Raw genomic sequence first — 27,282 nt, 5'->3', positions numbered from 1 at the left:
AGAAACAAGATGATTTGTATACAACTCTAGAAATTGTAGAACATATAAAATTGTACATTAAACATTAACTAAAAACATATGAAAACATAAAAATTATACTTGTTAGACTTCCATTTTTATGAAATGCTATAAAACTGTGCTACACAATACCAAATGCTTACAGCTAGGGCTCATTCATAACCAATGCTGAGTCACTGAACTGTGAACATGAGCCAGAGTTACTTTGAGACGTTCAACAACTACCTGAAGAAGGAATTTGGGCCTCTGAATTTCAGGCAGATAAATTCAGGAAAACATTTCTAACCCACAAATTATGTAAATGATATAGAAGGTATAATTATAAAGCTATTGTATATCTTTAGCCATCCTTTGAGTGGCTTTGCTTTCATTACAGCACAAAGACGTTACTGTGCGCTCCATTAAGATTTGTGTCTTTATTCCGCACAATAGGACGAGGAAGCAAAACTTTGGTTACAACTGTCTCCATTTTGGCTCTCAAAAGAAAAACACTTTGTTGGTTAAAGCTTCTTGATTCACCATGGCTACAACAGCCCCTGACTCTTATTGTTTTGCCTTGGAATGCCATGCAGAAAAGTCACACTGATCTTAATTTACACTTGTGCATTTCTCCTTTAAAAAAAAATTAAACAAAAAAATCCCCAATTATCTTTTTCTACAAGAATTAAATTATAACAATGCAATCTCTTTCTTCCTGCTCATATTGTAAGAGAGAGGAATCCCTCAAGTGACTGATGACAGCTAAGGGTAACGAGCGTGATACATCAAACAGTTCTGAACTGCTGCTGTAGCCCTAGGAATAAAGGAATGTTAATATTCCGTGGGAAAAAGAATTAAAGCCAAAATATCCACGTGAAATTACGTACCTGAAATGCACAAGGTGTGTTATCCATGCAATACACTCTCAGATTGTAATCCAGAGAATTGCAAGATAGGCAGCCAAAAACCGCTACTTTCAGCTGTCGGACGGCACACTCAGAGATGGGTTCTCCAATAAGTGCATAAGTTCCAAAGCTGTTTAAGAGAATGTGACAGGCATAAGGATCCAGCAGGCAGTAGCAGGAAGTAGTTTCCTCTTCCACAGACATCACTTCCTGCAAAATGAAATTCAAGTTAAAAAACAAACAAACAGGGCTTGATAATAGATATCATGACATCATTTGTTTATTTGTATTCAACTGGAATGGAAAGCTGCTCCCAAGAGCCAACTTCACATCCAAAAAACTCATGTTGATCTCAGAGAATGAGGAAAAACAGACCACCTATGCAAGTGAACAGTCTCCATTTAGCCCTGAGTCAGCAAGAGGATTTCTGGCAATACATTGTACAGAATTCAATGCATACAGCATATAATAATAATGACAACGCCTAAGCAATTTAACTTATGTTTTCAAGTGTGCTTGACTTTCTATCTAATTTTTTCCCAATGTCAAGGTAAGAAATTACCTTGAAGATGGAAGTCAATAAGCAAACCTTGAGCAATAGTAGGCATTTGACATCCTTTCAGAACATCCATTACAGTTGTTTACCTTCATCAAAAAACTACCTAACCCACTCTTTTGTATTTCATGCTTAGCTCTGCATTACAGCATCATTAGATGAGGTATCTGAGCAATCTACAGCCTGGTGTTACACTCCTCGTTAATTCCGGGCTGCTTGTAACCAACACTGATGAAGCTGACAGTGTACTGAATGAATTTTATGAGGAAAATGAAGCTGAATTTGAAATGGTTTAAACAAGCTCAGCAATATGGTGGTTTACAGGAGGAAAAGGATAAAGTTAAGGCATACATAAGTGTTTTAGTGACTGTTTGTTTTCTTTACAATGCAAGGGATCAAACAGTTCCAACCAGCAGCAGCACAATGAAGTGCTGACCCTTTTCTCTATCTTTTAGTTTAGCACTGGAACAGAGTGCAGCTACTTCAGAACAAAATGCAAAATCTCTGTTTTATTTTTGACTAGAGAAAAGATGCTTCCTTTAAAACATCTCATCATTCTGTCCCTTGCACCATCTTCAACCAGCACCTGCATGATTAACAGCCATCATGTTTCCATTTAGTGTATATAACCTTTAAGTGGGAGCAGAAATGTGAACGTACCTCCCATTTCCCTTGCTGTGTCCTTTTCTTCAAGTGGATATTCCAGTGCTCTGAATTTACTTCTGCACAGTGTGGTATAGTCAAGGCAAATGGAGAGCTGACAGAGACATCCGAAGGGCCACACGTCACTTCTGGTCCTAGGAGGACATCTGGGCCTTCTGGTTGCAGGCTGGGGGTAAAGAACAACATCTTAGGGCCTTTGTGATGAGCGGAAATGTACTCACCCTAACTGCAATGCAAATTGAAAATGTTTTAGTTAAAAATTCAAGTAAGTGCTTCGTTCATCTGTTACAGAAAAGACAAGCAAGCCAACTGCAGCACTAATTTTCATATAGATTTGGTAGCAGGAAGGGAAACAGAACTATTGGGCCACATGTACTTAAATCATTGGCTGGCGTTTTGGGTTCTGGTCTTTAAAATACATTTTGATTTGCTTAAACAAAACGAAATGCTGGAAACTACTCTGTGACAGTAAGCCTCATGTTGTGCACCAGCTGGTAGTGCTACCATCTAATTCTGCCTGCAAAGAATGTCATTAACAATATTTTCATGGTGGTGAGGATAATATTTCCCCATAGGAGATGTGAATACAGAGTTTTGGTTAAGTTGTGCCATTGGTGACGATCCCTATCAAAAACAGCTCTGATTCTTCAAGGCCCAGGAATGAAAACACGGCAGATACAAACAAACAGTTCCCCCCCATCACCTCTGCTCCTATCAACACAGATCTCATACCAAACTATTTCAACATCTGAACAAAGATTAGAATAAAAGAGACAGCTAAACCATTCCCAAATAACCTACATCAGAACAATACCATCCTTGTTCTCACTGACACCTCTGACACATTTCATAGTGACCTCAAATCCTTACGAGAGCCACAGAAATCTCCATTCTTGTATGCATCTACTCATCTGGTTGAGTTCTGTATTAAATTAAATTTCACTGAGCATGAGATGATGTGCACAGGGTTTCATTCAGAACCTACAACACGAGCTACTGTATTTTTAATGGTTATTCATCTTCTGCTGGTGAGGCACAGCACAGTTATTCTCTCCCTCAGTTCACATGGGCGAAAGATGAACCAACATTGCCTCAGCTGGAAGCAAAACAGCCTCCCTGTGATAACTTGTAGTTGGGTTTGCTACCTCCGTTTCTGCCCACGACAAAAAGGAAAGCAGTAGGCAAAATTTGCTGCTTGTATTTAATTAACCTATTTTAACTTCTGCAGAATCACTGCAGATAAAACAGCTGTGGGTTTGGGGTTTTCCCCCCCTACTTCTTCCTTTCCTTTCACGTATCTTAATATTCCACTGAGAATGATCCAAAACCTACAGCAGCAGATGGGGACGGAATAAGAAAGTTCTCACAAAGGAACTCAGACATCAGAGGGAAGAAAAATTAAAATAGATTTCAGATGAAGTTTTGGAGAACCATTCCAAGCTTTAAATTTCATAGGCAGCTCCGTGTGAGGCAGTCTGCTCTCTTCAATTTCATTTCCTAGAATTTACCTCACCAAAAAAAAAAAAGCAACACAAAAAAAAAAACCCACTGAAAAACTATAAGAGCACCACATCTAAAAATGATGGCCACGTTCCACCAATCCTGGCAACTAAAAGCCAATGGGAAGTAAACATTCCTGTGGGAATGACTATCAAAAAAGCCTCAAATAACCTGCTTCTCTGACTGTGCTTTGTCATAAAGGAAAAGAGGAGGATTCATTCTCAGGCATCTGATTTGGGGTCAAAATCCCTCGGCCTTCTAACATGGAATGAAGGCCACTGAAGTAATTGCAGCAGAGTTGATGAAAACACCCCCACAGCTGCTGCTGGCAACAGGATTTAAAGCCATGCATCTCACAGAGCATCTACTTCTGAAGGTATCTGGAAAGCAGCTAGGTTTCTTTTGTAGGAACGACATTTACCACACACTTGATGCACCGACAAAAATAAAATGGCCTGCATTCATCAAAACCCCATTTCTTCTTGTATTTGTTTTCTTTTCTCCTTCTTGTCTTTGAAGTACATGTAACAGAGCTGGAGAAACCTTGGGGATCCATCTCACAGAGCTCCAAACATCACCTCCCTGCTGCCAGACACAGCGTAGGAAAGAAATACCTAAGGATCAAATTGCAGTTTGATTTTCATTGTTTATTGGCCATTGCTGGCAAATCCAGCTGGGGAATGGGCTCTAGTGATGATTTATAAAACAAAGTAATTTAAGAACTATCATGAGGGCTGAGTTATTTGCATGATCCAGGCTACTAAACAACTGTCATAAACTAACAGCTCAGTACCTACATGCAGGAGGAGGGTCACTGGAACTGATGACCCAGGTAGTTGCCTACAAATTATGAGTCTGCAGATCTAGAAGCTCCCTAAGAAGTAATGACAGCACCTGTGCTGTTAGTAGACTTACATTACGTTTCTCACAATCAAAAACGATGAAAAAAATAATCGATTCAGAGTTCAAGCCCTCATCTATCAAACTCCTCAAGGCATCCCATCCTTCCACAGCGTTTGCAATAATTACATGCTGTTTCACAGGAGTACCACACACAGACAATTTTTCCATCATTGCTATGAGCACATCGTATGGCACCACTGAAGACAGATATTCCATTCCTTTAGGTAATCTTAACATGAAATCCATGAAACGAGCCACTTCCACACATTCTGCATGCTATTAACGTGGGCTTTTTACATATGTCTTACCTGGACTCTCTTGGGTTGATGGCAAGATAGATTTCCCATGAACTCTCTTCAGGAATTGCTCCATGTGGCACCAACAGACTGACTCCTACAACAGAGGAAAGGCAGAAGTTACCTGGATGTAAAGCTGAGTTTAAAGGAAACCCTGAATAAAGATCATGAGAGCTCGAAAGACAACCTGTTAGCCAGAAATGGGGGCATCCAGCCATGACAGAGAGGAAACTACTCAGCACTATATGAACATGGTGGTGTAGTGCAAACACACTGCACGAGCATGATCTCAACATCCTTTATTCGATGTTAGACATTCTCAGCTAATTTAACGCATGCAAAGTCTCGAATTCTGTCTCACAGAACTCTGAAGTCACAAAACAAATTCTACTTCTTAATGCAAACTGAGCATTCCTGTTGCAGTGCTTCAGTGCACGGCCCAGCCTTGAAGTGCTCTACTATGGAAATCTGTCAAACTGCTCATCTCATAGAAAGAGAAAACCAGAAAGCCAGGAGTACAATAATGAAAGCCGTGCTAGAGTTCTCCTATTTCTCCTGAGACACCTTAATTGTTACGTGCTGCAGACTTTAATAACATAATAAAGTCTGACAGTGTTAATGCAGTCAGGTGCTGATGTGTGTAGACTCTGCCTTGAATTTGACCCCATTATCTGAGATCCTGATCCAATAGCAATTTCCTTTCTGCAGACTGCTTCATTTGGATCAGGATCCAAGTAAGCTACAGCTTTGATTAATACAACTTTGATGCTAAAGGCATCAAGAGAGGAGGTAATTTGCAGCAGTTCAAATAGGCATAATACCTCTTTACTACTAATCCTAAGCGTTGTTTTGATCAGTCACCTCCTGTGTGGGCAAGATGCTCTACTTCCCAGAATCTGCATTACGGAAGCTCCTACTTCTTATGTATTTAATTCATAGAATGAACAGGTAAAACACTGCATCAAGCAAAGTGAGTTTCATATAAAATCATGTGTCACTAATAAAAAAGGATCTACTCACCTGTATTTGGAACCACTAAACGACCACCCAGGTGCCCAAAGATGGCAGTTGTCTTCAGTTCATTTCTTGTTGAAATAGAAGACAGGTTCTGAATGTATGCAGCCTTGTTTCTAGCCTGTATTGTTCCAAAACCTCTAGCATTCCCATGAGGAAAAGTTCCAGAATGTGCCTTTCCGTGATATTCAGCCCTCTCTGTCACCCCCAGAGAAACCATGAACGAACTCTGAACTTTGACTTTGATGTCTGACAGCGGGTTGAACAGCGAAGACTCTGTCATTAGCTCCTTGTCCATTGGATCCTGCAGGCAGATTGGTCCACTGTACGTTCTGCTCACTGTCAAGTCAGGCTGCATGGATGAATTCAAAAGCAGGGAGTTACCTGGTGAAATGAAGTGGATCAGGCAGTTAGTTACTGTATTGTAGAGTGTGCAGTGAAGCTGAATAATGCACCTAGATAACACATCGAGGAAGCATTCCATCCCTTGTATGTGGATCTTCATAAGGCACAGAGAAGTGCTGTATGAATTTGGAATCCTGGACCGCATTCCTAATCATGCACTAATACAAGTTACAATCCTGAAATGAATAAATCTCTTTGATTTTAACTATGTCCTCAGGTTACAAGAGCTGCATTTACATTGAGAAGTGAAAAATAATAGATGTATGGGTTTAAGTAGCCTAAGAGCCATGACTCATATCTGATTCATGTACCGTGATTGGCGGTGTTGTGTTTTTTTCATTAAACAGCACTGGAGCTGTTTATATACTGTATGATATTCCATGCACACCTGCCTCAGTGCCCATTAGCCCAGACCAAGTTCCAGCCTGCACTGTGCTGCCAGGCATGCTGCAGCTAATTCCTCCCTCCTTAGCAATGTCTGGAGCTTAAATCACTCTGCGCTCGAGAGCTGCCTGCAAATAAAAAGTCAGGCTTGTATTTCACTGTCACTTTCAGTGAACCATTAGAAGCATTTGTAAATCCTAAGCAGTACTCAGCTGCACTTTGATTTCCCCATCTATAAATTGGAGCTAGACAGGTAAGACTTAAGAGATGTAGCTGATGTGCATCTAATACTAACTTGTTTGATGCACTCAGCACATACTGCAGCCCTGGGAAAAATAATTGTATTTGGAGAGTAAAAGCTCTCCTCACTCTGTTCTATGCAATATAAAAGAAAAGTACCAAAGTAAGCACTGGAAATTTACATAACTGAGCTTTAATTCCTTGTCTCAGACATCTCTTCCTGACCTCACCATCATTTCCTTTTTGATTTGCTCTTCTTCCCTGGCAGCCTCACACCTTAAAGTCAGAGAGGGTGATGTTGAGACCAAGATGAAACCATGCAGAAGATCCATCAGGTACCTGATCACTGTATTTTGCACTTCAGGCAATTCCAACATGCATAAATCCATGAAGGAACTTCTGTTTTGTTTTGGATTTGGTTCTGTGTGCATGCTTTTGTTTTTAATTACAACCCGTTGGGCAGAACTTTTTCTCACAGCCGTCTATCCAGGAGCATTCTAGCTCAGAAAACTTCCTATGAGAGTCACAAACATCAGCATAGAATCTAATGACTATTTCTGAAGCGCTTAGAGCGTGGTCAAGAAAGACTGTATGTCCAAGTTGCTGTGACAAATCAGTAGCAGAGACTATATCATGGTTCAAACCCCCACATCCCACTCCATGTACCAGGTCTGCCCTTCCCTGGCTCCAGATGTGTCTGCTAGGCATTAGGCTGGAATGCCCTCCTGCAGCCAGCCATCGCATATGAGCTTAGTATCTCTGTGTAGAAGGGGCTCTGGAGAGAAGAAAATGAAATCACAACACTAACCTTGTCTGACTGTTTTAAAATTAAATGTCTGGAAGCCTCCTGTCAGTGCAGATGAATCAATCACATCCACGCCGTACTCACTCTGACTCCGTCTGTAAAGGGTAACACCAACCACCAGCACAGCTACAGCAATGACTGCTGCTCCCAGGCCGGAGTACAGGGCAATGTCACTGGCTGTCTCTATATCTGAAGGAGAAAAAGTGGGTACCGAGTCAGCAACACTCATGAAAACACCCGAAGGGTTCCCAGCAGTGGGGATTGTATGCAGCCACAAACACATGGCCAGAGGAGTAAAGCTTGAGGCGTAAACATGGGGCAGATCGCAGCAGGGCAGAACACCAAGGAGCAAGCATTTGAAAGCATGAACAAATTTCCTGGGTGCCTCATACCGTGTAGTAAGCTTACATTGATTTAGGAATTGCATGATAGTATTTGAGGTTTTCTTGAAGTGGGATAGTTGGACCCGTAGCAGTCAGAAGCAGAGTGCTTACCACTAAATACCTCCTCTCCTCAGCACACACTGCTAGCTCGGGCTGTGCACTCAGGTATGCCATCCTCTCCCATTCTTGCCCAGTGGAGATCATTAAAGTATGGTAATACAGCCCTCAGAGGGGAGAACGTGGAAGAACTGAAGCCAGGGAGAGTTGTTTTATGTACTGCAGGATTCTCATTTACTGATGGCTTCCAGGGACATGTAAGTTTTTTGTTTGCAGCTCTAGAACTAATCCAGGATGTCATAAATCCTCTGAAAAAAAAATCTTAGTGAAGATTTTCCCTTCCTCCCCTCTTTATTTTTCTGTGTGGGCTTTAGCTTAAGAAGGAACAATCTACCCTCTCAAAGCTTGAAGCATGGCTGACAATATCCTGCATATCTTAGTGGAATCCTGCTGTTGGAAATGAGCTGGAACCCAAAGCCTTTCCTCTGACCACATCCACACGTTAAGCTTACAAGCAACTTTCCTAAGACTTCAAACTTTCTACAGCAGAGAAGAGGAATTTCTTTCTTTGAAAGAATGAATCCAAATAAAACCTGGAATATTATGTAATTGAATTATCCAGTCCTGCTGTTCTAGATCTACTGGGATTTAGGACCACATACCATGAAATTAAACTACGTAGTGGGTCCATGAACAGCTCCCTGAATGCCAAACTCCAGCTTAGAGGAAGAGATAATGGTGTACATTCACCCTGTGCATCACCTTTTATCTCACTCCATGTTGTTTCTTGCTATCAGGTGAGGACCATGTTGGTACAAAACGTGCATTTATTTTTTGTCGCTGTCATTTGTTATAAACAGGAAAAACAGTCTACTCAGTACCAGTGAATATATATGGTAGGAAGTAAAATTCAACATATAATATGTACATAATTAGTGAAACTACTTAATAATTGGGAGGAGGCGTCTGTTGTGCACCCTTTTTTTTCTAGACAGTCAGATAACTTTATTTTAGCTGAATTTTTAAAATGAACATGAAACCACAACCCACTGCAGTGAAGGTCATTACGACCCATGGGCAGCATTTGAAAAGCCCGTGTTTGTGGCTCACCAGTTTCCTACACAAACTACATGGCTGACAACAAAGCTGAACTTCCTGGGAAGGCACAGCAGCTGCCAAATGCAACCATTAAGTTCAACTGTACTCTAACGTAAGTAAAAATGCCATTATGAACTGCAGCAGCAAGGAAACTGAGTAGGAAAGCACTGCTCCAAGGAGGCTGAGGCACAGAGATGTGCTATTTTCAAACAACCTCATATTGAAAAAGGTTCCCATTTTTTAACGTATTTGCAATCTGCTGAAAAGGAAAAACAACAACAAAAAACACATCACCGAGCTTTAAGTTTGTGCAAATATCAGCTTCCAGGAGACATCCATCCCTGCGGCCTCTCACAACAAGTAATTGGAAGTAAACAGCTCAGTTCCAAATTCACAATTACAACACGCTTCTACCACATGAATTACTGAGAAAAAGACCAGGGCACAGAGGGAGACCCTGGAAATACCTCAAACCAAGAGTACTTGAATCCTAATCCAACGCTTCAATCGCATACTGTTTTACCTCCATTTTATTCTCTAACATCATGTACAGAATGTACAGAAATTATGTTTCTATCCTTCCCATTTTCTATTTCCAATCTATTTTGTTGCTACAGGGAATTAACTGTGATACTCCATCACCAACTTCATTTCTGTAGATTTTGTAGATTAGTACAAACAAGTCAAGGGAAAGAGTGGTATGTCTCCAACAAACAAACAAATGGGAACAGTTGGTCAATGATGGGTTAAGAACTGCATCCTCCCAGCCCCGAGGAGGTGGTGACTGTTGCAAAGGGCTCCAACTTCTACCCATTTCAGTTACAGGACACATGTTTGTGTTAATTGCAGCCCATATTTCACTCCACCTTCTGACACTGTTACACAACATTTATTGAAAGCACATTTGATGGTAATGAAGTTTCTATTAACTATGATTAAGTTTCCTACAGCACCTGAAGATAATTTAAGATGTGCAGGAGCAGAAAATGAAACATTTGGTTTCGTACATTAGGAAATGTAATTGATTAAATTATCTCATTTACAATAAGTGCTTTCCAGGAGATATGCAAGGCATGTATTTCCCCCAGTCTCCCATTAGAGTTTGCTAGGAGATGGGAAAGATTCTTTTGGTTTCCCATCCTCCCTTATTTTCCACCTCTCTTACTTTTGATGCCCCTTAGCAACTTGAAATCCATTGCTTCACACAGCTACTCCTGGAGAGTAAGGACCAAAAGTCAGAGCATAATGTAAAGGCTAGTTAGTAGAACAGGTTGTTTCTCAATTATCTTCATAATTGACTTTGATTTTGCATCAGCGATGATTCATGTAGTCTTAAATGAAGTTCCTGTTTCACTGAATAGCAGCAGGCTGTACGACATGTTTCTAACCCCACAGCTAAAGAAACCATTTAATTCTCCAAGGAACCTTACGTGCTAAAATCAATGCCATCAAGGGTTTTTTTTTTTAATAAATCAGAAATTAAAGCAGTTTAACTAATGCTCTTTCAGGATTCTCTAATTAAATGGGAACAGCACAGATATACAAAAATGTGCCAGTTGCATTCAGTCCCACATAGATGGGTTGGTGCGACCCAGGAGGCGGCCCCAAGACCACAGACATGGGATGTACCTCCCATGAAACCTCAGATAATGGGATCCCTGTGACAAACACGCCATTCATATACATCACAGAAGAATCTCTCTTTAAAGAAGATACAAACAATTGCACCCACTACATTGGATGCACAGGACAAATGGATTCTTGTACTAAGTCCTTCAAAGGAATTAAGCAAAAAAAAAAAAAAAGTATTTATTAATCTATTTATTCATTAGTCAAAATTCAAAGAAATTTTGTTGAAAAATAAGCAGTGAGTAATCCTCAAAACGTTGTGTAAGGTTTATAAGAGAAAAGCAATGTCTTAGCTTTAGAAGGGGACAGGCCTCATGGAGGTTGTGGCTCCGATGGAAGGGCGCCTTCTCTTTCAATGAAGTCTTTCAATTAATCAATCCAAACCAAAGGCACCACTCTTATTTTAACTAAAATTCCACTGAAATCAATGGAAAACTGAGGAACAATGCAGGATAGGAGCTCCTGAAAAGCAGTATACAAATGATATGTCATAAAGCACATAAACACCCTTCACCAGTGATAAATCGAATGAGCTGACCAAGGCAGAGCAAGTAGTGGAGACAGATTAGAACCAAGAAAGCCAAACTCCTATATTACCTTTTTAGTTTTCCCCTAATCACAAGTCCTCAAGAGATTGATGTGAAGATATGCAGGGCTCAGCAAGACACAAAATTACTGAAGAACAGTCACTCCTTTTATTTTCAGTCTAAAAGCTATGATCACCAAGCCGCTAAAAAGATGCTTTCAGTAGATATGAAAGCCTTTCATATAACCTTCAGCTGAATTCAGTTTCTAAACAAATAAAACAGAATGGCAGAGAAGATGAGGAAAATCATATTTACAAGAGGAAAGAAAATAACTTACTTTGGGATTTTATTTCATGAAGAGGTTTTTTATCTAGAGAGAGAAAGAGACAGAGAGAGAGAGAGAGAGAAAGTTGCACTTAATAAATTTACATGGAGCACATCTATTTCCTGTATCGCGTCTGTCTAGCTCTATAAATGAAACATTTTCTCTGTGTTTGCTGACAATGTGAATATTTTACACTGTCTATATTTTTTTTCCCTTCATCTTATTCTGAATTGCTTTCAGGAAGTCCTTTTGCAGCCATTTCTCACTTGGTTAATTCGAGTATTTGTTAGCTTTTTTTGGATGCTGTTATTTAGAACACAATGCATCCAACAAGGAAGCTCAATATATGGAAGTGGATCACTTGACAGTTCAGTTAGGAAGTTTTTCATTGTATGCTTGATATATTAAAAAGTTAGTGACATATTTTAGACATTTATTATCCCTCAAAACATACAATATACTCATATTTATGTCTCTATTAAGTACACAAAACTACTGACCTCTATGCATGTATAAAAATAACATACAGAACCAATGCACTACTTGAACATCTAAGTATGAATTTATAGATGTGCAATTAACTTTTTCAAGCTGGGGTTTTACACTAGTAAAACATGGACTGGGCTATCTGGATCCATCCACAGTCAATCAAAAACCAAAGCAAGAATCAGGAAGAAGTGACATTCTTGGGACTGAAAGGATGCCTCCTTCTACTCCCAACCTCTCTGGTCAGGGACTGAAGAAGGGATAACCTGAGCACAGCCCCCCATTTATTGCTGTTTCATTCACTGACACCAAGTCAGAAAATCCCCACTGGGGGTTAGAACTGTTCCTGCTTGTTCAGAACATGGCCACATATCTCCAGCATCTTATGTTCTTCCTTTTACTTCCATTAGAGTTCCTCCTCGTTAACCAGAGGAACATTTCATTTCTATTTTTGCCTCATGAAAGGAACAAAGTTAACAAGTTGTGCCTGATAAATAACCTCCAAGAGATTAGTTATCTGAAGCACTGCACTGCATTTCCTTTGCAATTCCCAGTGGGATGGAAAGCAGAGAAGGAAAGGAACATATCGGAAGATGAGCAGGGGAAAAGGATTCAAAAAATAGGGTAATTGCATCAATTCCTATTAGCTGAGAAAGCAATTACACTCCTAAAAATAATTTGACACCAGTATACGTATACAGCACGACCCATAAAGGAGGAATGGCATCAAGCTCTAAGATGAAAGAAATGAGACGTTCAATACTTCAGTCTAATTGAATGCACATGGAAATCCCAGAGCCAGCACGTTCTCTGCTACTGCCCAGCAAAAGGAGGAGCAACAGCTTCTGTAGCACAGGGCTTTGACTTCCTCTTATGCTGCTCAAGTCCCATTGAAAGTCTGTTGTGTATAAATACTGAGAAGGCTCTCAACACCAAATTACTGTGGATTGGTACCAGGCCTATGAGGGGAACTCCAAGCATTCCATCCTTTTTCCTCTACCTGCAGTAATACGGACAGAGATCTGACCAGTACATGAAACCTTTGTTCATGCAAAAACCTGCAGAGAGTTTTGTCCTAAAATACTTCTGCCAAATTTACTCCTGGAATCAATATTGAATAAAAGAGCTAGTCCTTGAAAGAGAGCTGCCTAGCACAGCACTGACCCACTGCACTTCTGTAACATCAGACAGCTGATACTGAAGCGATAACTCAGTGCCACACAGAGACTGACAGAGGGGCATTCCAAAACCTGCCTGGATGAGCTCAGAAGCAGAGAAGCTGAGCTGGAGAAGCTGCCAGGAAAAGCCTGTGTTTGTATTACCGCAGCAGAGCCCAGAGGCCCAGTCTGTATCTGAAACAAACTGTGCTACAAGGACAGGGGGAGCTCCAGTGACTGCTGCCATGGAATGAAGCCTGCTCTGTCAGGTAAAACATAAATCATCCATCTCAGTGCTTAACAAGCATGGCTTTTCCCCAGGCCAGATGCTCCTTTCAGGTTAGCATTTGCTCCTTTGCCCCCAAAGCATAAGCACAGCATTGCACAGGAATGCAGGACAGACATGCAACCACACAATGTGCAAGGATATCACACCCAAAGTAGGACGGGTGGTCTTCACCACCTTGCAGCATCATTAAGGCCTTCCTTAGAAACATGACCTAAACGGGGCCTCCTTTCATTAAGGAGATGCTTTCCAGACACTTAAGAAGGGCAAATCTTTTCCCAGGGAACTGGCTGTGAAGTAGGTTTGCCTTTGTTTATTACTTGCAAGAAACTGGAAGTTAACTTTGACTTAAAACAGCTCTTGCACCAAGCGTATTCATGATGGTGCTTTGCCAATTCACTTGCACGAAAAAGAAGGAAGCTCAGGAGTACTTTCTATGAAATATGTTGTAGCAGATGGCCATAATTACACATCGCAGAAAACCTTTACTTGTATTTTCAGTCATCTGATAATGAATAGGTAAAGTACATGCTACAAAAAACAGCGAAACCACCCACGGGAGCTCTACTGACACAGATGTGAGGCAGATCCAGCACCATACCTGGATTGTGCTACCCGTGTTGGGCCGTGCAGCACAAACTGTTACCCACCTTGAATGCAAAGCCCCTCAGTGCAGTTCTCTGACTCCTGGCTCAGGCCCTCGCAGTACTTCCCTCCGTTTCGTGGCGCTGGTGCAATACATTCCCGAACCCTCAAATGCTCGCACTCCGGGCTGCACACAGACCATTCACTCCACACCTCCCAGTTTCCATCCACTGAATGGGTAGGGAAAAAAAAAGCAGCAAGTGTTGTCATTGCTTACCAAACTGCCGTAGTTCCGAGTTCCTACAAAGAAAACTTGTTTTATATCTCCCCTCAGGTCACACCAAGCAGAACACAAGGCTGTGTTTATTTCTCAAGAGTTGTACAGCATCAGATGTGAAGTTAAAATGCAGCATTACAATGTACCGCCTTGAACGTGCAATGTAGAAACTTTTAGAGTAGCACCAGTGTGCAATACTCTGCAAGTGTAGTCAATTAAAACTGCAGGAGGAAACGTTTCTGGTGCCACCTACCTATTAGCTTCTAATGCTTCAGTGCCAATTCTGCCTTAAAACAGCCTGATGCAAAGAGGCCACACATTAACCTACCAAAGAAACGATGCTGACATTGACACAAAAAGCACAGCCAGCCTTGCAGATCTCTGGCTAATGCCCTGTGCAACACGATGGATCAGTATGGTGCTTTGCTGACTGATACGTAGCTGTGTCTGACCCTGTCCCAAAGGAGAAGGGAGGCCAGAGTTTCCATTTTTTCTCATGCATAAGACTGAAGAAAAATCAGGTTAACACAGAGACAAGTATTGAAAACATTAATTTTTGTTTAAATGCCAGTTCAGAACATGTTGTGTCAAAAACTCCAAAGCTAAAACAGAGATTTGCTAAAAGCCAAAGGGGCTGTGTTGTGACCCCAGGCAAACAAGGTCTGCGAACTTGAATGCATACAATCCTCCTGAATTTCTTTAGCAATACTTGTGAAGCAGAGATTCCAAAATTAGGTAAGGGCAGCTTTGTTCACTTACAACAAATGCAAGTGGCTTTTTTTGTTTTGTTATTTTTAACCTCAGTAGGCTCGTAAAAGCACAACTGTCTACCAGGCATTTCAAAAGGAAAAAGGTCTACCCAAAGTGCGCCATTGAAGTGATTCCTTATAGGACTGTGCGTGTCTCACCAGGGCAAAGAGAAGTGCAGGTGATCTTCTGCACGGACATCCCCTCGCAGAACGCCCCTCCGTTGAGCGGGGCAGGGTTGGTGCAGGTCCGCGATCGCTTCTGCCAGCCCCGACCGCAGCGCGCGTTGCAGTTGGACCACTCAGTCCATGACGACCAACCTCCATTCACTGCAACACAGAACCGTGCATGAGGAGGTGAAAGGTGCTCTAAGAGATGTTGAACAACAAATCTGCTCAGATCACTTCGTTTGTAAGCAGAATTAGCCTATTGGTATCTGGAACAAGGGCTCTTAGTAGAACCTTCCAACCCAAACAGGAAAGTCATCATTTTGGACCTCAGCCTTAAGCAAGAGAATTAAGATGTAACAGGAGTTTGCATTTGCAACAGCCATTTGATTTAGAACCAGTTGTGTGCTAAACACACGACTTCAGGCAGGAAAAGCAAGCTTTTCCATAATTATCATTATACAATTATTGCATTTCCACCAACCATAAACCACGACAGTTGCAGACATGCTCCTCCTCTTGGCAACAATATTGGCAGCCATACAGGTGTAGTTCCCTGAGTCGGACAGACGCGCCTGCCGGATGATCAGGTTGTGGTCTGCCCTGGTGTCAATGTTCTCATCCAGGTTGGAATCTATGGGCTCCTCATTCTTCAGCCATTCCACCTGGGGAGGGAAGAAGAAAACATAACATGACATATAAAAAGATGGAAGCAGGAAGTCCACAAAGTTACATTTCAATGACTTCATTATTAAATGATACTTCCAACTTATTCTGCTGTTTGTAATAAAAAGTAAGGTAGGATGAGATTCCCAACAAGACAGGCATTCACATCGTGTTGGTTGTTTACACAGACAGCATCTGTGCAATGCAGGGAGGAACGATGACTAACTCGACACGGAATGTTCCTGCAGCTATGCGTTATGCTTCCTTTGCCAGACTGGAGAGGGAGGTTAAACAAATGGTAAATTCCTGTAAGATGACAATTTAGGAATATTCTTATTTACATTAATAGAAATTACTTGATTTTGTTGTTGTTTTTAATACCCAACCTAATAGTTAAACCTTAGAAAAAAGGTAGCAGATGAGAAGCATCTCATGGCATGATTTGATGCCTTAGGGGTTCTTCATCAACCACTGCAACTGAAACACCCCAAAGGCCAGCTGGCCCATCACTGCATCTTCCATTCTTTTTAGGGTATCTTGCTTAGGAACACAAAGAGATTTAACACCCAGAAGAAGCAATGCAACTCAGAGATCTTTGGGCACACACAATAATTTTATAGGTCAGAAGACAAAAGACCTTAGTATTCCTGCCTGTAGATTATACTACCCTGCCCTTTAAACACAACATCTGACTTTCTCATGTGGTCAATAACCTGAGTACACATATATCAGAGATAATATAGTTAGAATGTCAGCTCCTCTTGAAGAGAGAATCAATTGCTTTCTGTATGCTAGATAAATGCTTCATGATTTTAAGATGGGAAAAGGTCAACACCTGACTAAAGGCAGCACAAATGTTTTTTAGAGTGTAAACAGTTTACAGCTTTTCCTCGACAGGAGAATATAACGCGTTAGAAGTAAAGATGAATTCTTTTCTCCAAGTAAGTTTCTTTTAATAAAAAAGGTTTGCAATAGCTTCTCCTGCACATGAAGACAAAGGGAAGGCCTGGAAGGCTTCCAGCACTTTCACAGAATCATAGAATGGCCTGGGTTGAAAAGGACCACAATGTTCATTGAGTTCCAACCCCCTGCTACGTGTGCAGGGTCACCAACCACCAGCCCAGGCTGCCCAGAGCCACATCCAGCCCGGCCTTGAATGCCTGCAGGGATGGGGCATCCACAGCCTCCTTGGGCAACCTGTTCTCCAGTGCATCACACCACCCTCTGCTGACTCCAGAGCACACCTTGGGAGGCTAGAGCACTAGGCTAACATTGGTTGTGGGTGAATATTCCTCCTCACAGTGACCGGCTCAGGCCTATACCTATTAAAAAACACTTTCTACCTTATCACTGATTTAAGTCTCATATTCCCAAATCTTTAAAAGCCTTACTAAAAATGGCTTTTACTGCAACCTACAGTGTTTTATGGAAGGGATGGAAATCCATTCCCTTCAAGACTGAGTTTGATCTAGCATGAAATTTTTACTTCCAATAACGCAGGATGCTTAGGAAACCTTCCTCGGCACTGCAGCAAGAATGGATGAGGACAGACAGGGCAGTTTCTCTGCTAGTAGTGTTGGACTAAGATGGCAACAGATCTTTGTTACAGTTTGGTTTTGCTTTCTATCCTAATACTCACATAGATATAAAGGAGAAACCTCCCATCAGCATAAGTCATTGTGGGAGATTAATAACCACAAAAGTCCGCTTGCAGGATCCAAGCAATTCACGTCTACCTTCCCGGCCACATACTATTTTATCAACACAATCAAAAAGCATTGATCTTCTTTGCAAGGAGCCTACCTGCAGAAGCACACAGCAGCAGGTCAACCACCTGCTGAAGGTTTTTAAATTAATCCACCGAGAGAACAACGTTACCGAATCATTTAATCACAGAACTGTCATGCTGTTCTGGTAAGCATATTTTTCCTTCATTAGATTGAATATATAATCTCGTTACATGAATCTGACACACCAACCAACTCCTAAATCAGCTTGCACTCTTGTTGGCAATGTGGCAACAACACAGGAACCACTCTTTGAAGAGATGCTCTCAGTGGTTGCAAAAGACCTCAAGGGCAGTGTGCTGCAAATGCATTTCCTTTCTGCCTGTTTTGCTCCAGGTGCCTTGCGGGGGGGTAAGCCTCAAACAGCAAATGAAGTCCAGGGAGGCTGTCCGATGCAGGCCAGACACCATTGCTGTCTTCTCTTCTGGAACCCAAACTCAGAGCCACATCCAAACTGCAATGAAGCAAGCGTTTTGGTTTGTGTGATTTACAACCTCAACCAAAAACTGATATTGGTGAATAATCCAGGACGGGGAAAAGGGCTGACGTGTCAGGAGGAGGTAAGAAAATAGACATGTATTTCATGTATGCTCTTGGATAAATATAATGCTAAAGATAACCAACTGGTATGCGTTTCTCCATTTGTAATGCTAAAGACGAAGGTGAGCAATAGCTTGACTCAGACAAACTATTTTAAACCACTGTTAAGAACATACATTGCTAAATGCACTTTTGCTAATGGTAGGTTGTCGGATGGTTAATAATAAAAGAATCAGCACTAATAAGGCCAAAGCTTTTCCTTTTCAGGATAACACAAAATCTGAGGGCACAGAGTAACCCACAGACGTTGCTTTACAAGTGTGCTGCACAAAGTGCGCATTCCTCAGCGCTGTGACGTGGGATGCTCAGAAGGAAACAATGAGCCCACAGCACTGCTGTTGTGCTCACAATGACATCAAGCTTTTTTACCAGTCGTTTCTGTAAGAGGTAGTCCTCAGATACAACAACTTCCAGAATGTAACTGAGATATCTTTAAGAAAAACCCCTTTTTATCCAGTAGTGAACCCTCCGTTCTACACACTAAAAAACATACCTAAAAGCCAACTCCCTCCATATAAAGAAATACAATTTTTAGTTAACAAACGTGCAACTCGTGCTCTGTCACTAAAGGCAGCCAAGCAGACCTGCAACACAAATAACTTACTATGTTAAATGTATACCTATATGTTCAGTGGTAAAACATTGCTGGGACCTGTGATGTTGTACAATACCAATTTCACAGTACTTCAATGATACTCATTTCAGATGATGATGTGACTAGCATGAGTATATTGCACCAGCAGAACCTGAATAGAGAGAACCCTTGTTAGCTTAGACAAAAAGATGTATTGTGAGAAGGAAACACAACTAGAAAGTGCAGTAACAAATGCAACTGCTACTTTGAAGTCATAAACCATTTAGATACCTGCCAGGGGGTGTTTTCTCATGCCAGCTTGGCTGGATAGGTTGAATGTTTCAGCCTACTGACAATCTTTTCACCTCTGAAACAGCATAACGTTCTCACTACAGTACCACACATCACCATATAGTCACTGTGCTGTTCTGCTTTCCTTTGATCTCATTGTGATAGACATCAAGGTTACTCCAACTGCACTGTAACTACATACATACACGTACCTATACATAACTGAAGGAAAAAATGTGTTTGCATTGGGACTGCATTCAGTACGCGTGTTAGTGATGAGATTCAGGACACAGAAATGACTGCAAATACACAATTAGCTGAAGGTTTAGATGGGATCAGGGGAATGAACTGCAAGAACTGATCATCAGGGCACATACACATCTCCCTTGCTTGTGGAAGATGGGTCAAAATATTTGGAGGTTACTGACTTTGGAGGGGAGGAGCTTCCTTTGATGTAAAAAGAAAAGCCAGTTGCACAGAAGTCACAAAAATAGGAAGGAAGAGCATGAGAGGCAGTGAAAACACTGTGTGCACATGGGCTACACCTCATCACAAGACAAGTTCTGGCAGATGATTTTTGAATCTGCACTAAAATACAGCAGATATGGAAATACTCCACACTCCAGAGGCATCTCACATTTTCCCTGCTCTCCTCCCCCTTCCAATTACAGCACTAGTCACAACTGACAATAAACCAGCTGCTCTTGCTATGATTTTGAGAGTGCAATTTACCAAAATGGGCATTAATGTGAGTGGACTGAAAATTGCAAGTGCAGTCTGTTGTACTTTATGCAAGCTGTACCCACAACAGCATTTTGTCCTAAATTCTAAGACAAGTTCTTGCAGCTATACCTCTTACCTGTTTCTATAAGCATTAGAAGAGGAGCTCTGGGAGATGCCCTCCTTCCCAGGGGCACTCCCCTTCCCTGCTCTTCCTTTCACAGCCATCCACTCCCTCCCTGAGCAAGAGATGCCATGTGAGTCCCAGTTGTCCATGCGAGAGAGTCACATCTTTTAGATGTAGGTAAATAAAACACCAGTCGGGGGCAACAAGGATATAAACAGGAGGGGGAATGGCTGTTTACAAGGGCAGATAGTGATAGGACAAGGGGGAATGGTCTTAAAATGAGACAGGGGAGGTTTAGGTTGGATATTAGGAGGAAGTTTTTCACCCAGAGGGTGGTGATGCACTGAACAGGTTGCCCAAGGAGGTCATGGATGCCCCATCCCTGCAGGCATTCAAGGCGAGGATGGATGTGGCTCTGGGCAGCCTGGGCTGCTGGTTGGAGACTCTGCACATAGCAGGGGGTTGGAACTCAATGAGCATTGTGGTCTTTTTCAACCCAGGCCATTCTATGGTTCTATAATGATTCTAATTAGTCTTCCACCAAACAGGTCTGATCCTACTGCTCACAGAAATGTGCACTGTATTCAAGTTTAAAAAGCCTTGCTAGGAAACTTTCACACAATTATATATTATATTTTATCATTTAGAATTATAAGCATAATGACAAAGCCTTATTGTTCACATCCAAGCATTCAAATTGAACACATTTCTGAAAACAGTACCAGGAAAATATTTACTGCTGCAAAACAGTACCTCAAAAAAGAAAAGCCCCCGAGTGGAAGTCTTTAGAAAAAAAGGAATTATCCATTCAGAGGAACTCACTTCTGTTCAGGTCCTCTCACATTTTCCCCCTCATTCTAACAATTGTTTGCTTCAGCATTTCTATCTCATGACCTCTGTCTGTTGCTCCTGGGCGCGCTGACATGCTGAGAACACAAATCAGACGTCAAGAAAAAAAAGCATGCTTTGTACAGGGGGAAAACACAGCACCAGTTCAACTGCTTGCTTGAAATCCAGCACGAATACTCATTTTGGACAGCTATGAGAGCCTATAGAGATAAGCAGGTCTTTTATGATGAGTAGCAATGCTCCATACATGAAAAGTGTTCAGTTTCTCTACAAAAAGCTGGATTTTCTCTTAAGACTCGAGAGCAATGCTGTTGACTCTGGTGCTTACACCAGAAGATGGTCAAAATCTCAAACCACACTGTATGCAGAGGCCCAGCAGCCACCTCTGTGCAGCCCACACAGCACAGCCACTGCCCCATCTGTTCCCTCTGCTACCCCTTGACAGGGGATGCTGATCTGCAGGTCAGCTGCGTGGAGCAGAAACGTAGATAAACATCAGAGGACAACAGGGCAAACATTAGCAAAGATACTGAGTCAACAATGTGGTTCTCCATAACATTTCAGGAGTTTGCAGTGTTCAAATAACATCCATTCCAACACTGAACTTAGTGACAGAATCTTTAAAAATGAAATCATAGCCAAGTGTAAAGGACAGAATAGCAAACCGACCTCTCCGTGTGGCTGCTCAGCCCTTCAGCCCCTCGAGTCCATCATTCTATGAGCAGCAAACCTCAAAGGCTGCAATGTGCTGAAACATCCACAGCCAACAAACCCCTCTATACCATTTGCAATGGATTGAAGGAAAACCACCACTATGCAAAGCCAGGTCCTATTTAATTCCCCACTTTCACAGAATAACAGTGAAACGTAAGGCTTTTTATTATTGCATACTGAGCAACAGCATTAAAGTGCTTCTTATGAGCACCGATAATCAGAAGCTGTTTTGCTTTTAAAAACTATTCTTTGTTTGAACATGGAAAGAGTGTGGCTCCAGGCTCTGTGCATTACAGCTGCTGTTGTAATACCTCGCCCATGATCTAGGTTAAAGAATAATAAAAAACCAAACGTTCGGGCATTGAAGATGAGGTGCTTCAGGGAAGAAAAAAGAAACACAGCAAAGACCAGCAGAAAGATAACAAGGCAGCATTTGGCTCACAGAGGTGGGGTGCCGAAGGGAAGGAATGAATGTGGGACTCAAGCAAAGATGAAACGGCATATTAAGCAAACAGAATCTTTATTCTGTTTCTGTGTTGTCCATGCATCTGTGGAACACAAAGGCTTAAAGAAGAGGCTTTAATTGAGCAAGTGTTGTGTAGAATAAGGGCCTGCATACTATTAAGTAGGACTATGTTCTGAACGCAGTCAGATCAGTGTGCTGTGCATCACCCCCAGTAACAACACAGGTTTCCATCTCTGCCACATGAAGGTATCACAGAGGAAAGTGCCACCCCCCACCCCCACTCCCTGAAAACTATCAGCATTTTACAGTCTAATTCAGGAGCAGAAATCCCATTGGGTGTCTGTACCAAAACAAACCCTTCATTCAGAATTGGAAGGTCTCGTATTGATCAGCTGCCTTTGCCAGCAGATTAGCAGAAGGTTACACATACCTTATGCTATGGGTAGCACCTCGGAAGGCCCTGTTAGTGATTTTAATATCTTCCCCCCCAGCAGTTGGGAGTTCTGCTTCAGCCTGAAGATCTAAAGCTGAGACATCCCTCCTGCAGAGCAGCAGGACGTGGGATGCACCCACTGAGCCCTGGGTGTGTGCGCTTCCAGCACCTGCAGGGAAACACTTGGGAGCCCCGAAGTGTTGAAATCTATTTGTCACTGCTCACATTAAGAACCAGGAATTTGCATAATTCCTTCATAAAGCAAAAAGAATTTGTTTCACCATTCCGAATACAACCATGTGTAATTTTGTCATGTCTAAGTTAACTACTACACTTCTTACATTCCCCATCATTTTATGATTTCAAGGAGATGGATGTTGGCAGTGGTTGTTGAAGTGAAATCAGTCTTTAAGAAGAGATGAATACTCACAGACACATCACACATACCAAGCCCAGCCCCAAAAGTGAAACATTCTTGGCATAAAATGAAATGCAGGTATTGTATTTGTAACCAGCATACCTTAAAAGCAAAGCAGAGATTGATCTCAGACACAGGGTTGAAGATCTATAACAACCTCTGTACAACGCGTGCTGTTTGCATTTAGTAATCATACTCTGTTCTGTGTAACTAGAAACAAGATTCATTGGAGACAGTAATTCAGCAGCCTTTTTTGCCATAGTGTTTTACTACAATCCCATTATCCTGCCATATTACGTTTTACAGTATGTGTGCAAGTCCCATAAATACACGAGCCTATGTAAAATAGGCAGCAATGATTCTCACTGCTTTCTGAACTCTGCAGCTTGTGAATTTTATGTGGGTTTTGCATTTTGTTGATGTGTTTGCAGCAGGATGGATGCTGCCCAGAAGAGAAATTATTTTCTATTTCCATTAAAAGCTATAGCAGTAAATAAGCCATCAGAACTCATGCAGATATTCACTGGAACTTCTACAGCAGTCCATTAAAGTGTCAAAATCTGTGTTAAAATTTGAACAAGTATCTGGATACAGCCCCATTTAAATCCTAAATATATATCTGGATATAAATGATAAAGATATTTTAGAGCATTCTGCAGACCTCTGCAGGGCTCTCAAGACAGGTTCACACTCATCAACAACAGTTCAGCACAACAGCAGATGCAGAAGGATCTGCAAGTCGTTGGTACCCAAATATGAACTATTCAGAGATTTAATCTCAAAGTATTTACTTACAATAAAAGAGATTGGGAATAAATCTCGAGGCCAACTTCTGCTCCAATTAACTTCATCAGCGCTCCCCATCCAGCACTTCCAGTTGGGACTTGGCTCCCCAAGCTTACACCACATGCAACACAGAACCACAGCTCTGCCATTTAGCAGCATAAGCACTGCAGCACTGCTCTGGTAAAGGTGAGCAGAATCCAGAAAGCAAAAGGGTTTGGTTTTCTTTACGTGAAAGCCTGCTGTTTAGAAATGCTCATCTCTGCTGTCATGTTGGAAGACTCATTACTGATGTGCCCAATACAGCACAGCCCCTGACCAGAACAGTGACAAGAACTTAAAAACAGATGCCTGAAAAGATTACTAGCAAAAAACAGCTACAAAAGTACGTTTTAATTTGTTCCCACACCCCCAAATTCCACTCTTATGCACTGATAATGTAAAACATACAGAACAGAGATGATCCTGAACTTCACAAAATGTATATTGACCAAGTCTTTCCAGACTCCAGTTCAATGACCATCACATTGTGCAATGTCACAACCATCAAGAAGCAGACAGGAAAGAAATGCCATCAATGAACCAGAGAGGATGCTGTAATTCATTCTGTTTGCTGACTCCAGGACCCTGTGGAAAGCACCAGGATCTATTAGTGATATTGATTCCAGATGCAGCCCAACTGGTACAGACTTGCACAAAAGGACAGAATCAAGTTGTTCAATTCTTCATTATTTCACTTCTAAAGTAAATGAATGTGCCACTGAGAGGCACTGAGTACAATGCTCAGCATGTCCTTAAAATTAATAGAAGAATATCCTTTAGCAAGAGAAGAGGAAAACATTCAGGCATGACAATTGTGGTTACTGACCGCCAACGTTATGGATATGAAATCTTACCCAAGTTGCTGTATATAGTCATGACAGTACGTAAGAACAGAACTAGATCACGTTAATAGTATGACTGTAGTACATAGAAAGGAGCAGTAAACACTTCATGGGGATGAGGGCTTAGCATCCATTGCAGAAAGTTGCCCCTCCTTTGCTTTGCACTGATCTAAAGTCAAGATTTGTAAAAAGAGAGCAGTGGGGCTTAAGGACCCAGCTGGCTTTAACTCCTTTACATCTTCATAAACACACAAAGGGTTATGGGTTCTTCCTCACCAAATGTGGCAGCAGAGACCCGAGGCTGAGCACCCACCTGGCAGCTCCCAGAAACCACCAGCAGGTGTGGATTCAGCGTATCCAGCTCCTGTGCTGCACCACAACTGCAGCCCTGCACACACCCCGAGCTAAACGAGGCCTCTGTTGCACACAATTAATAAACTTATCTATGGGGAGAATCTCTTGTGGGGATTGGGAGCCAGAACTGTCTCTTCTCAGAGCCAACACTGCAGCAGTTGGGAAAGAAATGGCTCTGCTCCCATCCAGTCTGTGCCAGCAGAGACTGTTACGTTTAAACCAGCATTTGCTGCAGCAGGGGACTATCAGATGCTCTACTTCAAAGGCTGGATTTTCTTTGTTTTGTTGTTTAACTCGTAAAAAAAAAGGAATTTATTTGGGTTTGGTGCTGATGCCTGCAAGCACAGCTGCTCACCAGCTCTGTTTTGCTTGCCATGCAAATGCATGAGTAGAAGATTTTAAACCTTTCTGCAATATGCCCAGTGTCAGGATTTGGGTTTTCTTACTGTGGCAGTGTGCACCGAATGCTGCATGTTCTCAGCAACCTCCCAAAGCAGAACTTCCTTACATTCCTCTACTTACTGGAGCCAACTCTAGAGGTGGGCAACCTAGAAAAGGCAGCAGAGCAGAAATACAGGCTGGTCTGTGGGGCTGATGGCAGCTAATTTCTGGGCCTGCAAACAAACAAAGTCTGAGCATCCTAGGAACAAGGTGCACTGATCTGGGTGCTCCAAAGAGCACAGAAGGTGGTAACAGTTGGGCACATTCAATAGCATTTCACGCACAAGAGATGGACTTCAGCTCTATGAACACAATAATCACATTCTTGGAAAGAGAATGCAGATTTAGAGAGATCCTTTTCTGTATGTCTTGTACTTCAGACCCAGCTGACACAAGCAACTGCAATTTGCTGCTAAATGAGTCAAGACAGCACAGCGCATTTCAAAGCAGCATTAAATCCAGAGCTTGCCTCAGCAGGATTTGGAGCTCTTGATTCGTGCCTGTGTGACATTAAAGCTGAATTAGAATACTGCAATTCCTTATTTGTAATCCTCCTTGGTTGTTTGTTTTCAACTAATGTGTTATCCGTCTTAAAGACCATTTACTACAAGTGAACTGTGTGAGCACACAGCACTGACAATGTTACATTGGCTCCCGTTATTAGTAAATTAGTTCATACAAGCCAGGTCTTATGTCATATATAGTTTGGATACATTACAACTATGGATCCAAATCGTTAATCCATACTCCACTACCTCCTTTTTTATATATTACATTCAGAAAGTGATACTAATAAGAAACGTCAATTCTGATACTTTCACTGCTACCAATGATGAGATATTGAAGCCATATTAATTTTAGAACAGTGTAAAAGCAGATACTGCTCTCAATAAAACCAAACTTGATCTAGAGGAGTTCTCTCTGGAGAACATCTCTGTGAGGTTTGGTCTTCATCACTGTCATCTCACCCCCAAAATAAAGAAATACACCTGGGGACACCAACATACCTCACAATGGTACCACACTAAGAACCATCCTGAGAGTCACTACACTCAGCTTTAGAAAAGGAAGTATCACTACTGATTGAAAGTACATGGGTGAAAATATTTGAGGAGTGCCTACGTATGTAGAAAGGAAGAGTGAGAAGGGAAGGCACTCCTTCCAGTGTTGCCCAGGAAGCTCTGCTATCAGCCATCACCACCCCCACTTCACTTCTTACAGAGCTAATGACTGAGGATTTGGGAGATTAAGCCACAGCGTAGGACATTTTTATCCTTAGGTTTAACAATTCCTCAGCACCTTTAAGCTGCAGAAAAATAATTCCAGAAGTGAAGATTTATGCTGTTGATATTGGGGCAGGCTCACTGCAATAATGGAGTTGAATTTACATTTCATCCCACCATGAAGTGTCCGTCCCTCACCGAGCTGCATGGTGTGATTGGATATTTGACTGCACCAGTCCTTCATCACCATGGTCAGAAATAAATGGCCAGATTAATTTGTTCCTATGGCAGGCACAGAACTGTGTGCTCTTTGGGAAAATAATGGTGCTGCACTTCTGTGCTTAACGGAATAATCAGAATCTTCTCCAAGGGGTTCAGGCACTCATTGGCACAGCAACACAAATAGGGTGAGAGTCTCCTAAGCATATTCCCCACACCATGATTTGCATCTACTGAAACTGACATGAGCTTCACCCATGTTACTTCAAGGCTTCCCACCTAGGACTTCATATCCAAACTCTAAAGAGAGAAATTCTTGTTTTCAAGCCTATCATTTGTTG

General features: G+C 41.8%; 1 protein-coding gene and 1 long non-coding RNA gene across 6 annotated transcripts in view; one reads left to right on the top strand and one right to left on the bottom strand.

Moving 5' to 3' along the window:
* Nucleotides 1-27,282, bottom strand: part of UNC5D (unc-5 netrin receptor D) — a 90,307-nt gene that overhangs the window by 12,420 nt on the left and 50,605 nt on the right. Inside the window, exons 5-13 of one of the 4 annotated variants that reach the window (XM_424529.8) lie at nucleotides 15,877-16,057; nucleotides 15,387-15,554; nucleotides 14,267-14,431; nucleotides 11,700-11,732; nucleotides 7,672-7,857; nucleotides 5,841-6,218; nucleotides 4,833-4,917; nucleotides 2,119-2,287; nucleotides 885-1,112 (exon numbers count right to left, since the gene is read on the bottom strand). In XM_424529.8, coding sequence (XP_424529.4) covers nucleotides 885-1,112; nucleotides 2,119-2,287; nucleotides 4,833-4,917; nucleotides 5,841-6,218; nucleotides 7,672-7,857; nucleotides 11,700-11,732; nucleotides 14,267-14,431; nucleotides 15,387-15,554; nucleotides 15,877-16,057 — 1,593 coding nt within the window. The remainder of the gene's footprint in view (nucleotides 1-884; nucleotides 1,113-2,118; nucleotides 2,288-4,832; nucleotides 4,918-5,840; nucleotides 6,219-7,671; nucleotides 7,858-11,699; nucleotides 11,733-14,266; nucleotides 14,432-15,386; nucleotides 15,555-15,876; nucleotides 16,058-27,282) is intronic. The other 3 variants (XM_004947582.5, XM_004947581.5, XM_040651522.2) reach the window with 3 other exon arrangements.
* LOC107054966 overlaps nucleotides 1-27,282 on the top strand; it is an 87,138-nt gene that overhangs the window by 57,226 nt on the left and 2,630 nt on the right. Inside the window, exons 3-4 of one of the 2 annotated variants that reach the window (XR_005841539.2) lie at nucleotides 7,132-7,198; nucleotides 18,182-18,405. This is a non-coding gene — a long non-coding RNA (uncharacterized LOC107054966). Of the gene's footprint in view, nucleotides 1-7,131; nucleotides 7,199-8,482; nucleotides 8,723-18,181; nucleotides 18,406-27,282 lie in introns of those variants that run through there. The other variant, XR_005841538.2, reaches the window with a different exon arrangement.

The sequence above is a fragment of the Gallus gallus genome, chromosome 22 (genome assembly GCF_016699485.2).
Source record: "Gallus gallus isolate bGalGal1 chromosome 22, bGalGal1.mat.broiler.GRCg7b, whole genome shotgun sequence".
NCBI lineage: Eukaryota > Metazoa > Chordata > Aves > Galliformes > Phasianidae > Gallus > Gallus gallus.
The sequence above is the reverse complement of the archived record's forward strand: the minus strand, read 5'-3'. Positions and strand labels throughout refer to the sequence as shown.